The sequence below is a fragment of the Xenopus laevis genome, chromosome 1L, assembly GCF_017654675.1.
Source record: "Xenopus laevis strain J_2021 chromosome 1L, Xenopus_laevis_v10.1, whole genome shotgun sequence".
NCBI classification, from domain to species: Eukaryota; Metazoa; Chordata; class Amphibia; order Anura; family Pipidae; genus Xenopus; species Xenopus laevis.
The window spans coordinates 90,392,933-90,407,485 of record NC_054371.1 but is presented as its reverse complement, the minus strand read 5'-3'; the positions used below and the strand labels follow the sequence as shown (position 1 = coordinate 90,407,485).

The window sequence follows — 14,553 nt, the reverse complement described above, 5'->3', positions numbered from 1 at the left end:
CTCCTCTGTGCTGACACTGCATGTGTGGTCAGTATTTCTACAGGGGACACAATTCTGTGGTAACACTTAGTGGGGGGAGGCAGGGAGGGGAGGCCAGTGGAGACTTCTGACCGTGGGGATTCAATTCTCCTTTAAGGCCAATGGCACGAGGCTTATCAATGGTGAATGCCTGTCACCGCTCATTCCTCCTGCCACCGACTTAAATGACTTGTCCAGGCTGATTCTTAGCCTAAAAAACACAAATTTGGGTCAAAATCTGCCTGTACACATAAACAAGGCTGTCAGTCATGAGGAAAAGACCGATGTTTACCAAAAAAAACAGCTATATACTTGTGACAGGTGATGCAGGGTTTCCATTAGATTAATAAGAGAGTAAACCAGTGGTCAAATTATCATAAAAATAAAGAATGCTTGTTTTGATTACCCATGAAAACTAACACAAAAAAAGAAAACTCTTCAACATGGGACTACAGCTTCCATAGTAAGATATGCCATATAACAACCTAATTTCTGAAATCGTGTGCTTAGCAAAAAGCCTCTTCAATTATCAGTGTACAATTTTAGAGGCAATACCCATTATCCCTTTTGACAAACACAACAGCAAAAATTAAATGTTACCAAGATTAACAAACTACTGTAAGAGTTATTTTTAAAGTATTTTTGGGTAATTATTTTTTGTTTTATTTTGTTTACAGTTTTTTGGTTTACATGGTTTGTTTTCTCCACTGTGAAGGGAAAAAAAGTTGAGAATTGTGCAAGATTACCTTAGACTTAACTCGATAACTTGAGAATTTTGAGTGGAGAAAAAAAAATGATTTCAATGAAAACACATTAACCAATTGGTTTTAATGATCTTGTCCGGTTTCAATTTGCAAAGTTGTTGGCAGAAAAATTGCCTTTGCACAATGAAAATATTTAATCAAAAGGTGAATTTTAAAAATACTTTGTTTTTAAGGAGGGTTTTAAAACCACAATTTACTATTCAAACCCACCTGACGCAACACGTTTGAATCTATAATTTTGTAAACATGTGTACATCTGAACAGACAAACATTCATTCTAATAATTTAGCAACACCTTGCAGTGAATAATCAAAATGAAAACAAAGTTTATGCGTTGGAAAGAGTTAAATAATTAGGAGATGTGCAAGGAAGTGGGGAACCTTTTTAATAGCGGTCTTATTTGTAATTATTTACTACAAAATATAAAAATCTACTTTGTTTAAATAAAAGCTAGTGACTTTTAAAATACTTATTTGTGCAAATTCTGTAACTGATCAATGTATTTTCCCCACTTTCTTTGCATTTCCATGTAGTGCCTTAGCAATGAAAACTGGGACAGCCAGTGTACAAGGAATCAAACATATTGAATGAAAATGTATTCTATTCCTGTCCTAAAATACATGGTTGCTGAATCAGTTTTCAAAGCGTAAGAGCTTTTTCAAGTCTACTATGGCTTTATTCAGTATATGCTAACCACAAAATATGGTAACTGACACATTAGCTATTCTGCAGTATTTATTCTACCACACAGTCCCTACTTATTCAATTTCTTTGATGGGATTGTGGACCAAATCACAGAAGAAAAGGGAAAATTAAAGGATACCTTTTCGAACATCACGAACAGAAGAGGGCAATTTTTCGTGCTTCTTTTCTGAACCTGTGTTTGGCCAAAGTACACGTATTCAGATTGTGATTTCAAATTGTGCTTTCAGACATAAAATACATTTTCAAAACTGCTTTGTCCCGTTTTCTTTGAAAAACCATTTTTAAAAGAAATTTATAAAAAATACATTAACATTTTTCACAATAGTTTTTTTATACTGCTTTCCATACGCATTTATTTTGTGTAGGAGGAGAAATTAGCCAGGTTTCGGATGTAAACCTGTGCCATTAGGGTTAATAGTCAATGTTTCAACACAATTCTGCAATAATATTTTTATATAAGAAATGTATTAACTGTTACAGACACCAGAATCAAATATAATACAGACAAATTGTAATTTCATTCTAAAAACTATAACCAGCCTATAAAGGGTGAAAAAAAATTTATCAGGCAAACAAAAATTCTTTCATAAGTGTTGTTGCAAATTTTGGTCTGAAGCTCTCAATCTTGTTTCATCTGAACTACATGGAAATGTAATTTCCACCAAAATCATAATTATCCTCAGTCACCTTCACTTCAAAAGCTGAGTTATTCATGCCACAATTGAGCATTACTATTTTATCTACTTTTGTGGAAGAAATAATGACAGCATCTTAAAAAAGAAATAATACCTGCATAAGAGTCTGATGCAGAACTTCCACTTCTATCAAACACAATTGGAGATATACCTCTAGCCCTTTTCCTTTCCTTCTTTTTTTGATCTAGAAAATATGTGAGAAGATAATGTAAGATTGGCAGCGGGTATAAAATCCTCCAGCCACCGATACTTGGTTTTAGGAAGCCCGCTCCATTAGGGAAATTGATGTTACTGCATGAGCTATGCTTATTACCAAAAAAGTTATGGTCCCTTAAGTACTAGTTTTTTTGTTTACTAAACAAATGCTAAAAAATAAGGGCTGAACTGACTGGTAACAGCTCAAGGGGGGGAGAAGCAGAGGAAAATTCATTCTACTTCATAGTAAAACTAGTTATATATGTATTATGTTAAGCAATGTATATTCTCCAATATATGTGGTATTGTAATACTCAGCCAACATTAAAGATATATTTCTGCAGCACTCCCTAAAATCTATTTGTGAACTGGCCAGTAAAAAAAGATGTAGAAATAAGAGACATACCCCAAAGCTACTTGTAGCAGCTAAAGTTTTATAAAGGATGAGTAACAAATGTGAACATTTTAGTTATAGAATGCACCTACAAATAAATAATTTCCTGTCAACAAATGTCCTGTTTTATATAAGAAATATTTTCAGTCTGTAGTCAGCCATGTCGTACACAAAGATCCACTTCTTGCTGGGCAAAATCCGGTTGATCGGGTTTTTTGGCAGCGAGTGGATTATAATAGAGGGCTACATGGGCTTGCTGAGAGAAAACTGCATCAACATGGTCCTTGCCTGACCTGATTTTCAATCCTGTCTGAAAGCTATATGAATAATTTTCAGCTGTATAGTCTGTTAGGGAGGCAGCCCGGAAGTTCCGATGCACAGGTAGATAAGCAGTCAGTTTGAAAGGAGTATATCGGCATTTCAAATCTGCCTGTGCATGCCCAGTTTAATAAAATTGTATTCTACACAGTTCTTTTGGGCAGGATCATCTTTAGCTCTATTATTTGTAAATGTTTTTGTATGGAATCTATGTTCAATGTACAACCGTTGCAGTAGTAATAATAATTCACAGCTGATTTGTTAGCTGCTGTGTAAACATTAGCCTTTTCTGCCTTATTCATCTTTAATGGACAACCACATGACTACACAACAGCTTACCCTATCAGCGAAGGATAACCATATTTAAACATGAACCCTTTTGCCCTATTCAGCTTGAATTTATTTTTAATCAGTGAAGAGTAACATATTATATTTACATAGATACATTTTTGGTGTTACTGTTCTTTTAAAAAACCCAATACAGTTTGTTAGATTTACAATTATTGCTACGGACTGGAGCAATTCAAAAAAAAATGCCTCAAGTGAAATTAAAAAAAAAAAACCATCTCCTAAAGACTCCTAGAACTAGATATTAAATGTTTTAGTGTCATCCCTTCAGCCATAATACATTTTCTACATCAGCTGGAATAACATGTAAACCAAAAGTGATTCAGTAACACTCCAAACAGTTATTAGGACAATGACACACTTTATTTGATGCTTGTAGTGTAGCGGCTACAAACTGCCAAAAAAAGAAAAAATAGACAATACTGAGAATTAACTGCTACAATTGTGTAATTGCTTAAAAATGCTTTAGCATGCACTTGTGTGGCTACACGATTTCAGTGTTTTAGCAGAGACAACTGTCAGTATGATCTATGGCAGAATATTTTTGGTGCCTTGTAGCTGCAACAAATTTTACCACGTACCATTGCCCTTTGAGCTAAACTACACTGATGATTTTATTACCCTTTGATCTAAAAACTACACTGGAGATTTTGTAGGATGGGGTTGGATCGATAGAACACATCCTAGAAGGCTGATGTAATTGCATGTGTCAAAATATAATGGGACAGATATAAAAATCTGATGTGTAAACTACATGGGAGATTTGAAATGACACGACTGTTGGAAGGGATTACTGCATGTTGTGTTTGCGTCCAAAAATCTGATCAAAATTGCCTGCCCATAGTGGCCAAAGTTGGTCCCCTGCAAATAACTATCTGGCCAGCTAGAGATAACAATAGACAATACAGTTTCTCTGTATGTGAAAAAAACTTGAAACTACCTCATCTGACATCACTCCTAGCAAGAATGTTTATCTGCAAGGGACCAATTTTGTTTCCTGATAAGGGACCAATTTTGTTTCCTGATATCTGTTAGGTGTGTATGTCAATGAAGACACTATAGTACAACAGCTCACACTTAACCAGGTGACATACCTGACAGTTACATTTAATATAGTATCTCAATATAAGCTTTTGAGTTGAACAAGAGGGCTAACCAGAGTATTGTCACAATAGATGCCTGCATCATTTTTAATAAGCACTGCGCTGAGCACACATCACATTTCTAATAAATATCTATATAGTGTTAATAGCTTTATTATAGTGATACTGTTCTTCTCAAAATATTAATCTACATTAAAAGTTATATAGGTCAGGATGATTTTTTTTTTTTGCAGATAGGTCTGCTTTTGTAAGTAATTGTTACTTGAAGTTCCTAAACCGGACTGTTTTGCCAACCTGGCTGTCTCTTCTCAGTCTGTCAGAGTTTCGCATGCTAACCAACTACTGTTGCACAAATATGGCAGCCCCCTTATAGAGGAACATGGTGGTAAGAAAGGTAATGTAAAAGCATCAGGCAAATACTTTAATAGCAAAATTATAAATAGCATTCAAAGATAATGTTATAATAGATATAAAAAAAAGGTTATTTTCTGGTGTCAGTATCTCTTAATAAATACTGCCTTGTGGCAAATATTTAGGAGCCACTCTGAGACTGCTATAGAGCTGATCCAGAGACAGAAATGTGTCACAAACAACAAAAACTTAAATTAAATAATGCAAAGATACAGAAAACATAAAATGCATAGAGGCTGACAGATTTCCACAACCAAATGTAGAGACTGCTACTATTTATTCCTAGAAGTACAATGCTATTTTTTCACCTATTTTCTATGAATACCTGCCACCTTCACTTAAAGGAAAACTATATCCCCCAAACAATGTAGGTCTCTATAAAAAGATATTGCATAAAACAGCTCATATGTAAAATCCTGCTTCATGTAAATAAATCATTTTCATAATAATATACTTTCTAGTAGTATGTGCCATTGGGTAATCATAAATAGAAAATTGCCATTTTAAAAAATAAGGGCCGCCCCCTGGGATCGTAGGATTCACTGTACTCACAGACATACCAACAAACCATACATGTTAGGTCACATGAGCCAATTAACAGACTGAGTTGTGTCTTTTGCTTCCACACTTCTTCCTGTTACAGTTAGAGTTGAAGTATTTCTGGTCAGGTGATCTCTGAGGCAGCACACAGACCATCACAAAATGGTGGCTCAAGGCAAGAGATGTAAAAGGGCAATATTTAATTAAATATATATTCCAGTTTGGTAAGATTCTTTAATATGCCACTTAATATGATATGAACTATTGCTTAAGTTTTCATTTTGGGGGTATAGTTTTCCTTTAACTTGCTCAACATCACTGAACAATAAAAACTGGGTGCAGCCATGTAAAAAAAAGTCTTTAAAAATATATTAGTATCAAAAAAAGCAGCAACACAGCAACAACAATTTAATTCTTACGTTTCCCAGTCTTTTGAAGGTTTTTAGCATACCACTACAATAAGATCACATCCTCAATATTTATATACATAATACAATAAACACAATAGAGTAGTGTACCTGTAAGAAATCTGATAACAAATGTTTGCTTAAAACAAAAGATATTACAAGTAATATTTATATAGGATCCTATGCGAAATATTAAAACTTTCTATTAGTGGTGTAGATATATCATAAATCAATCTGATCTTTTCTATGTTAACTGAAAGAAAAAACTTCCTCGAACAAGCAGCTTTGCTTCGCATAGTACCATAAAACGGTGGTTATTATATGCTATTTGACATGTAAATAGACTTATTACAGATTATTAAAATCATTGTGTTAAATATTGTGGGAAATAAATTAAAAAATACCTGAAATGTCAGATCCTGAACCAGATCTAACAGAATCCCCATCAGTGAAAGAGGCAGAATCTGATTCAGAGTCGCTTGCCTCGCTACGAGTATCATAATCATTTCCATCTCTCTGGTCTCGAGCATGTTCATCACGATCATACTCTTCCTCCCCTTCTTCAGCTTCCTCACCCTCATCATCTTCTTCCTCCTCCTCCATCCCTTCTTCATCATTCTCACTGTTATTGCCTTGTTCTTCATCTGATGATTCACTGCTGCCAGTTTCCCTATCAGACCCATAATCATCAGAATTGCCTTCATTTGAAGAATGGCTGGATCTGCTCTGGCGTCTGCTTGTATCAGGTCTTATTTTCTAAGAAAGCAAACAAAAGCAAAATCACATCCACAAAATGTACATTACGGTTTGTTGTGTTGCCCATTACCCTGAACATTTGCCTCCATTTGGCATGGAAGTGAAAATTAACATGAAACTAACTATTTTAATTCTCAATATAATAATATACAATGTGTCAAACTTGCAATCATTCTTATGATAATCTGACCATGGTAGACTTCAAACCTTTCAGAGAGGATATTTAAAGGGCACCTGTTGGGTAAAAATGTTATCCCCAACCAAAGGTGCAGGCTAATAAGAGCTTAAGCAACCTTTTAATATGTAACAGAATGGCCAATTCTAAGCAACTTTTCCATTGGTTTTCATTATTTATTTTTTTATAGTTTTATAATTTTGCCTTTCCAGCTTTCAAATGGGCATTGTTTGTCCCATCTAAACAGCATCAAAAAGGCTACAAATGTAGTGTTATTGCTAATTTGTATTTCTCATCTTTCTAGTAAGGTCCTCTCCTATTCATATTCCAGGCTCTTATTCAAATCAATGCATGGTTACTAGGGTAATATGGACCCTAGCAACCAGATTTTTTATAATGCAAATTGAAGAGCTGCTTAATAAAAAGCTAAACTAAAAACCTTAAAAAAGGAAAACCAATTGCATATTGTTTTATAACATAACTCTCTACATCATACAAAAAGTTAACTCAAACATGAACAACCACTTTAAGATGTGAAAAAGCTCAATATAGGAAGGGCTTCAAAGCAAACTGGTAACCAGTAAACTGGGAGGATGTTTACTTCAACCTTTGTTTAGTGCAAGAATTAGAACTATAATTCTTAAAGGGGAGCCCCAGCTTCCAAACCAAAATTTGTTAGAGGGTGCCCATAGCCTTAAAGTGATAATGTCATGTCATTTTTTTTCCCAAAACACATCAGTTATAGTGCTGCTCCAGCAGACTTCTGCACTGAAATCCATTTCTCAAAAGATCAAAGATCTCTATAAAGATTTTTTATATTTAATTTTGAAATCTGACATTGGGGCTAGACATATTGTCAGTTTCCCAGCTGCCCCCAGTCGTGTGACTTGTGCTGTGATAAACTTCAGTCACTCTATACTGCTGTATTGCAAGTTGGAGTGATATCACCCCCTCCCTGCCTAACAACAGAACAATGGGAAGGTAACCGGATAGCAGCTCCCTAACACAAGATAACAGCTGCCTGGTAGATCTAAGAACAGGACTCCATAGTAAAATCCAAGTCCTACTGTGACACATTCAGTTACATTGAGTAGGAGAAACAGCCTGCCAGAAGGCAGTTCTATCCTAAAGAGCTGGCTCCTTCTGAAAGCACGTGACCAGGCAAAATGACCCGAGTTGGCTGCCTACATTACAACTAAAAAAATACACTGGGTCAGGAATTACATTTTATATAGTAGAGTGAATTTGTTGCAATGTAAATGTAATTTAGAAATAAAAACATAAAAATAATGACAAAATCCCTTTAAGGTTAAGTTGTCAATTCTATATATAAACTCATGATCAGGATTAAATACCCTTTATCTAAATATCCCCTTTCCATATTGTCCCCTAACAATACACAATTTTGACTACATATATTCAGGGGAAATGTGTGTCTGTATATACAGTTAGGTCTTATATTTGTATTCCTTTACTTTGTCAAGTGCTGCAGGAAAGGATGGGGCTATATAAATAATATGTATGTGGCAAATACGAAAAGACAAGGCGTTTTATAGCTGCACGTAACTGCTCCGATAGGGCAAGGTCACACAGACCTTCCCCTAAGTGCAGGTACCCAAAAGCCCAAAACCACTAAGAGCAGCTCTGTATGCCTTTGCCCTTACACATTTTTATGTCATTTGATTCAAAAGCAGATGGCAATTCAGTGTTTTCAATAAAAAAGAAATTTTGAGCTGTCATCTGTTTTATTGTGCAAGCAACAAAATGTTTTTTTTTTCTACCATTACCACATTAAAGATTGGATGCTTAGCTTTGTCATCTGCACAACAGCCTCAGGCGACAAAACGCAGAGTAAAGCATTGTTGTAGCTGTGGTTCCTGGAGTACTGGCTCTGTCAGCTACCCTAGCATAGGGGAGGCCGATATTCCTATAGGTTTTAATAGTATGCTTTACCACACAGTTAAGCATGCTGCAGTGTAAAAGCCAGAGGATAGTACTGGGGAGGCGGGGACATATATACCCATATTTGGGTCTGAGATACCAGAATAATTCTTTTCATTGGCAGGTGTCAAGTTTTTTGTTTTTAAGAAAACAAGTGCAGTCTAAATTAGCACAGAGTACACTTTTCCCACCAATATTTTTACATTAAGCATATTTTTTTGTGTATTAAACTGGTATTGAGAAAATATGTCTTACCTCAGAAGCTATATCAGGTGTACTTGATTTAGGTCGCCTATCAGATCTGTCAGACTCTCTCTTTCTAAGACTGATTTTATCTTGTGGCACTTTATAATTGTCTCTTACAGTGCCGCTAGAAGATCGGATCCTTCTATCCCCATCAGACTTTCTGTTCCGGTCTTGCCTGTGAAAGTCATCACACTTGTATTCTGTAACTGGTTTCCCTTTGGTGCTGATAACCTTCTTGTTAGCCCCAGATGCTACTCTTTGAGGAGGTTGTCTGCTCATATGTGAAGATGGCTTTTGTCTCTTATTTTCAGTCATATCAATTCTGCCACTTTTTCTTTTGGAACCTTCATGTAAAAAAGGAATGCAAATTAGTTTAACAAATTTCATAGAAATTATTTTCCATTTGTGTCTGGAAAATAACATGCAGAATTGGTTACTTGGAAAATACGCATCAGTGTTTGGAGCTTGTTCATATATAGATAAGGCAGGTGTGTGCAGGTGTGTGTGTGCAGGTGCGTGTGGTCAAAATTGCGTAACTGGCCCTGTGTCCCCCAGAGACGACAGAGAAATGAACATTATTCATTATATTGAAATTAGAAACCCAGATTTTGATTGACAGCATATTTATTAGAGCCAATTTAAATAATAGATTCCAGCACAAACAAAATCTATAAAACAACGGACAGTTACAAATCTTGCATGTGGAGATTGTTACAGAGTGAGCTCTAATACATATTCTAGGCAAAAGGAGCACCCCCAAAGTCTGAACTGGATCTGTCACTCACTGCGCGATGAGAAACTGAAAGATGTTTAATTATATTTAGAACGTCTCTTATTTCAGTAAAATGCTTTTATTAGAGAATAAGTAAACCTTGTTTATGTAACGCTAAAATGACTCTAAATACCCAGCCCTCCAGATCAACATACCATAGTCCCTGAATTCAGTTTGATGTGGTTTCTGAACAGCAAGTTGAACTCTCTAGCTCATTTCAGCTACTTCCTGCTCTAGGGTGAAGCCCTGTCCCCTTTTTTCTCTCTGAGCTCTCCTTAGCTCTTCAACAATTAACTTAGTCGGAGAGGAGCCTACTGCACTTGCAAGTGACATCAGACAAGCAGGAGCCAGTGTGCACAGCAAATTTCTTTCAAAACCTATTCCTGGCTGGCTGACTCCTGGCTCGTTCCTGTTTATTCCAATGCTCAGCAAACATGGGGAGGACCTCTTTCTGCTATTGATCTGCAATGTATCAGCCCCTTCTTAGAACATTTTGATTTACCGAATAAAGTTTTTCCCCCCCTGTTCATGTTATGTGTTTGTCCACTGTGTTAAACATATTACAACTAGCAAAATAGCTGCTGTGTGTAATTCATTCTGCCCCCATTGTTACTGACCTAGCCAAAATGATTTCCAGGCAGCTCTGACTAATTTGGAATGTGCGTGGATTTGAACTTCAAGAAGCCTTTCTAGAAACTTAATTAGATCTTGATTAGGGCACTTAAAGGGCACTTGTGACGTCACATGCGTGTTATGCACATGAGTGACACAACATGGCTGCTCGCACCGGGAGCTCCCTCCCGGTGCAGCTAGTTTAGCGCAGGCAGGGGGCTTTAAAAAAAAAAAAAAAAAACTACTGTTATCCCCAACCGGAATGCTCAAGGATTTTAAAAGGCTTATAAAGAACAATTAAAAATGTACAGTCAGATCCCAAATAGAAGACATATAGTACCTTTTTTTTCATTTACATCTTGTTCACTTTCAGGGTTGTATAATTCATCATCTTGATCTGGTGCTTCAGTTAAAATATCATCCAAAACATTCACTTCACCTTCTGAAACGAATAAGTTTTAATAGGAGTATATTATACAAGGTTAAACCATGGAACAGCATTATAAATCTCATAAAACTAAATTTCATGAACACTTGTTAAAACAAAAGCATTTAAAAAATTGCTTGGCAATAAAGAAATCAGGAGTTTATGCTGGCAGAGTGGCAAGTTACTAGAAAATAGACACTGCAATGTTAAACAGCTTCAATAGGTATGGATCTTTAAAGAACAGATGAGGTCTAGGTATAAACATAGCAGCAGAGGTGCATAAATGAAAGCTCTAATTCAGCCCAACCTGTAAACTTCCCATGTTTACAGATTGGGCAGAATTAAAATGATTACATGCAATAAAAGGTGCCCCTTTAGGCCAATCACACACAACATTCATGCACCGGCAACACAACAATTCAGCTAGCTTCTGACCCGTGTGTAGTAACAGGCTTGTAAGTGAGTCAGTTGTTGCTGCACACACAGGGTTAATTCCAAGCAGAAAAGGCTAAATAAATCAGGCTGAAATCCATCTCATGTGCCAGTGACAGGTGGATTGCATCCAAGCCATACTGCTCACAATGGGCAGAAGCTGGCTGAAATAATGTATTCAGTCAGCAGAAAAATGTCATCTGTCACTGGGACCTTAGGGAGGCAACAGGTATTAATTCCTTTGGAAGACTTTCTAATAAGATAATGTTCATAAATGTTTTTAAAAAAACTTCATTCAATTAACAATTTTTCAATTTGTGTTACCAAGTGGTTCGCCATTCACTAGCATTCCATATGTTAATAGTATAAATATTAAACAATGAGTTACTTCTACTTGGCAGTGGTGTCAAGTTTGAGCCAAAATAAGAAGAAAAGTGAATCACAAAATGACCAAAAATACAGCTTGGATATAACACTACTCTCAATTCATAAATACTGTACCGTCAATCAGATATAAAAACAATAACACATATAAAAACAATAATCTGGCACTGATGAGTATAAAGCATTGGGAATCTCTCAATTTTAGTGATCAATCACTGCTTTACAACACTGATGTACAATTTCTCTAGTAAACCAATTACCAAAGCACCAAAATATTCACAAATTCTGTCATACCCAGGAGAATATTGAGTTCAACAAATTGGTGGAAAATTAAACTAGTTAATTCTGGTTAATTAAACTGGTTATTCCTTAAAGGAGTGATTCACATTTAAATTAACTACCGTAATTTTTTTTTATAGTTTTTTTTAATTGCTTGCCGTCTTTCCAGCTTTCAAATTGGGGGTCACTAAAAACAAATGCTCTATAAGGCTACAAATGTATAGTTATTGCAACTTTTTATATTCAGGCTCTCTCATATTTATATTTCAGTCCTTTCAAATCAGTGCATGGTGGATAGGGTAATTTGGACTCTAGCGACCAGAAATTGTAAAATTGGGAGAGCTGCTGAATAAAAAGCTAAATAACTCAAATAACATAAAATAGAAAAATAAAAACCAACTGCAAATTGTCCCAGAATATCACTCTCTACATCATACTAAAAATTAACTCAAAAGGTAAACGGCCCCTTTAAGAAAGCCAGGTCATGACACATTGGGATGAACCCACATTCAAACAGTCCCAAAGTATAAATTGCTGATCTGGCACCTGTCATTTTAACTGATCGACAGCAAATGCAAATACAACAGCACAGACTTGATGATGATTTTATTTGATGAAGTCTATATTTTGGGTCCCATAAGATGAATTTTGTAAACTAGATAATTTACTGAATAACTTAACTGCTATGCTACATTTATTGGAGCTTCACAGCAAAAATTATCACTGATGCTCTTGGATTTTACTTAAAGGGGTTGTTCACCTTTGAATCAACTTTTTGTATGGTGCAGAGCGTGATATTCTGAGACCATTTACAACTTTATTTGTGGTTTTTGAGTTATTTGGCTTTCTATTCAGTAGCTCTCCAGTTTGCAGTTCCAACAATTAGGCTGTTAGGGTCCAAATCACGCTAGCAACCATGCAGATTTGAATAGGAGACTGGAATATGAATAATACAGGAACCGAATAGAAAGGAGTAACAAAATGTAACAATAATAAATTAGTTGCCTTACAGAGCATTTGCTTTATGATGAGGTAACCCACATTTGAAAACAATTTATTTGAAAATAATTAAAAAACTATAAAGATAAAAAAAATTGAAGGTCAATAGAAAAGTTGCTCAGAATTAGTTATTCTGTAACATACTAATAGTTTTAAAGGTTAAAGAATGTTTGTCTGCGGGAAATCATTCTCCCTATTGGTTACAATACATTGCAAATTACCTCTGACTTGAAAAGCATTAAAGTCTCCTGCTCGAAACCACTGGGCGAATTTACAATTTTTTTTGCCAAATGCAAGAGACCCAGAGCAGGCAACTTCAATAGTTTAAAATGGGTGCTTAAAAATTACATCTGCACTTTATAAACCATGGTTAATGGGTGAAAAATGTTCTGGCGACGTTGGATTACAAACAGGGCCCTAAATGAATGAAACCAAGTCGTCACACAAGTGTACGCCAATGACGCTGCACCAAAATGGCCTATGATTCGTGCCTTCGGGCCTGTTATTGTTTGGTTATTATTCGACGCTGTCTGCGTTGGTTGGCACGGATCAGACAATGAGCTGCATTGAATGTGTGAACAGGACTGCGCCAAGCCAGATATACAAGCATGCGGCCACGTTAACCCACTGAGATTTTCCAGAATATAACATGACCTTGTGCAAAATGCAGGGCTTGGATTAAAACACACTATTCCAACATTAAAGAATGTTTATGTTAAAAAACTAGGTAGTGCGTCAATACCTTTATTCTGTTCCCCTCTCTCCGCCTCCATGCTTCTGTCGGTACTATTCCGCAACGATCTGTCGTTTCTCCTCTTCCCTCGAATGCGGCGCCTAAAACTAAAACCAACGCTGTTGGATGTCACGCTGTCCCCCCCGCCCCGCCGGGCGCCCCGCTCTCCTGCCGTGGCGAAGCAAATCCCGTGGGGACAGCCACCCAACCCAGGACCGGGGGGAGTTAAAGATGGAAATTTTACCAAAGAAAGGCTGGGTAGGAAAACTGCGGCTCAGAAAGTTCTTAAATGCCCTTCCTTCACGTCCCCTATGCCTAAAAATAAATGATACTTAAATTGAAACTGTGTTCAAATCTTCTATCAGCTCTTCCTGCTTGCTTGTGTTCCGCAAGATGGCTGCCCAAGTTTTCTGCGACAAAAACACATCCTCCCATCATGCACTGCGAACGTCTTTCCACTCTGATTGCGTCATATTAAGCTCCGCCTGTAGATGTTCCAGGGCATTGTGTTTTTAACCACGAGACTGTAGAACCAAATGTGTGGATTTAGTTCAAAGTGTGGTTAAAGTTACATGTTTTTGTTTGTAGTAAGACTTAAATTTAATCCTGTTGTTTAAATCACGGGGCCGTTTTAAACAATGGCTAAGGCTCAATGGTATTAAATGTGTGATCATTCTTTGGTACTGCTCTAAAGTAATTGTTCAGTATAAAAATAACAACTGGGTAAATGGATAGGCTGTGCAAGATAAAAAATGTAATGTATAAAGGCTGGAGTGAGTGGGTGTGTAACATAAGGCCAGAACACTACTTCCTGCTTTTCAGCTCTCTTGGTTTACACTGACTGGTTACCAGAGTTATAGAGCTGAAAAGCAGGAAGTAGTGTTCTGGCTATTATGTTT

At 36.4% G+C, this 14,553-nt stretch overlaps 1 protein-coding gene across 8 annotated transcripts in view; it reads right to left on the bottom strand.

The window, feature by feature from the left end:
* The window catches only part of ythdc1.L (YTH domain containing 1 L homeolog), a 39,300-nt gene extending 25,187 nt beyond the window's left edge, over positions 1 to 14,113 (bottom strand). For 2 of the 8 annotated variants that reach the window (XM_041581959.1, XM_041581949.1), the window contains exons 1-6: positions 13,664 to 14,112; positions 10,741 to 10,842; positions 9,026 to 9,360; positions 6,303 to 6,654; positions 2,277 to 2,366; positions 1,606 to 1,659 (exon numbers count right to left, since the gene is read on the bottom strand). In XM_041581959.1, coding sequence (XP_041437893.1) covers positions 1,606 to 1,659; positions 2,277 to 2,366; positions 6,303 to 6,654; positions 9,026 to 9,360; positions 10,741 to 10,842; positions 13,664 to 13,694 — 964 coding nt within the window. In that variant the 5' untranslated portion in view covers positions 13,695 to 14,112. 8 annotated transcript variants of the gene reach the window in all.
* Positions 14,114 to 14,553: the final 440 nt, after the last annotated feature.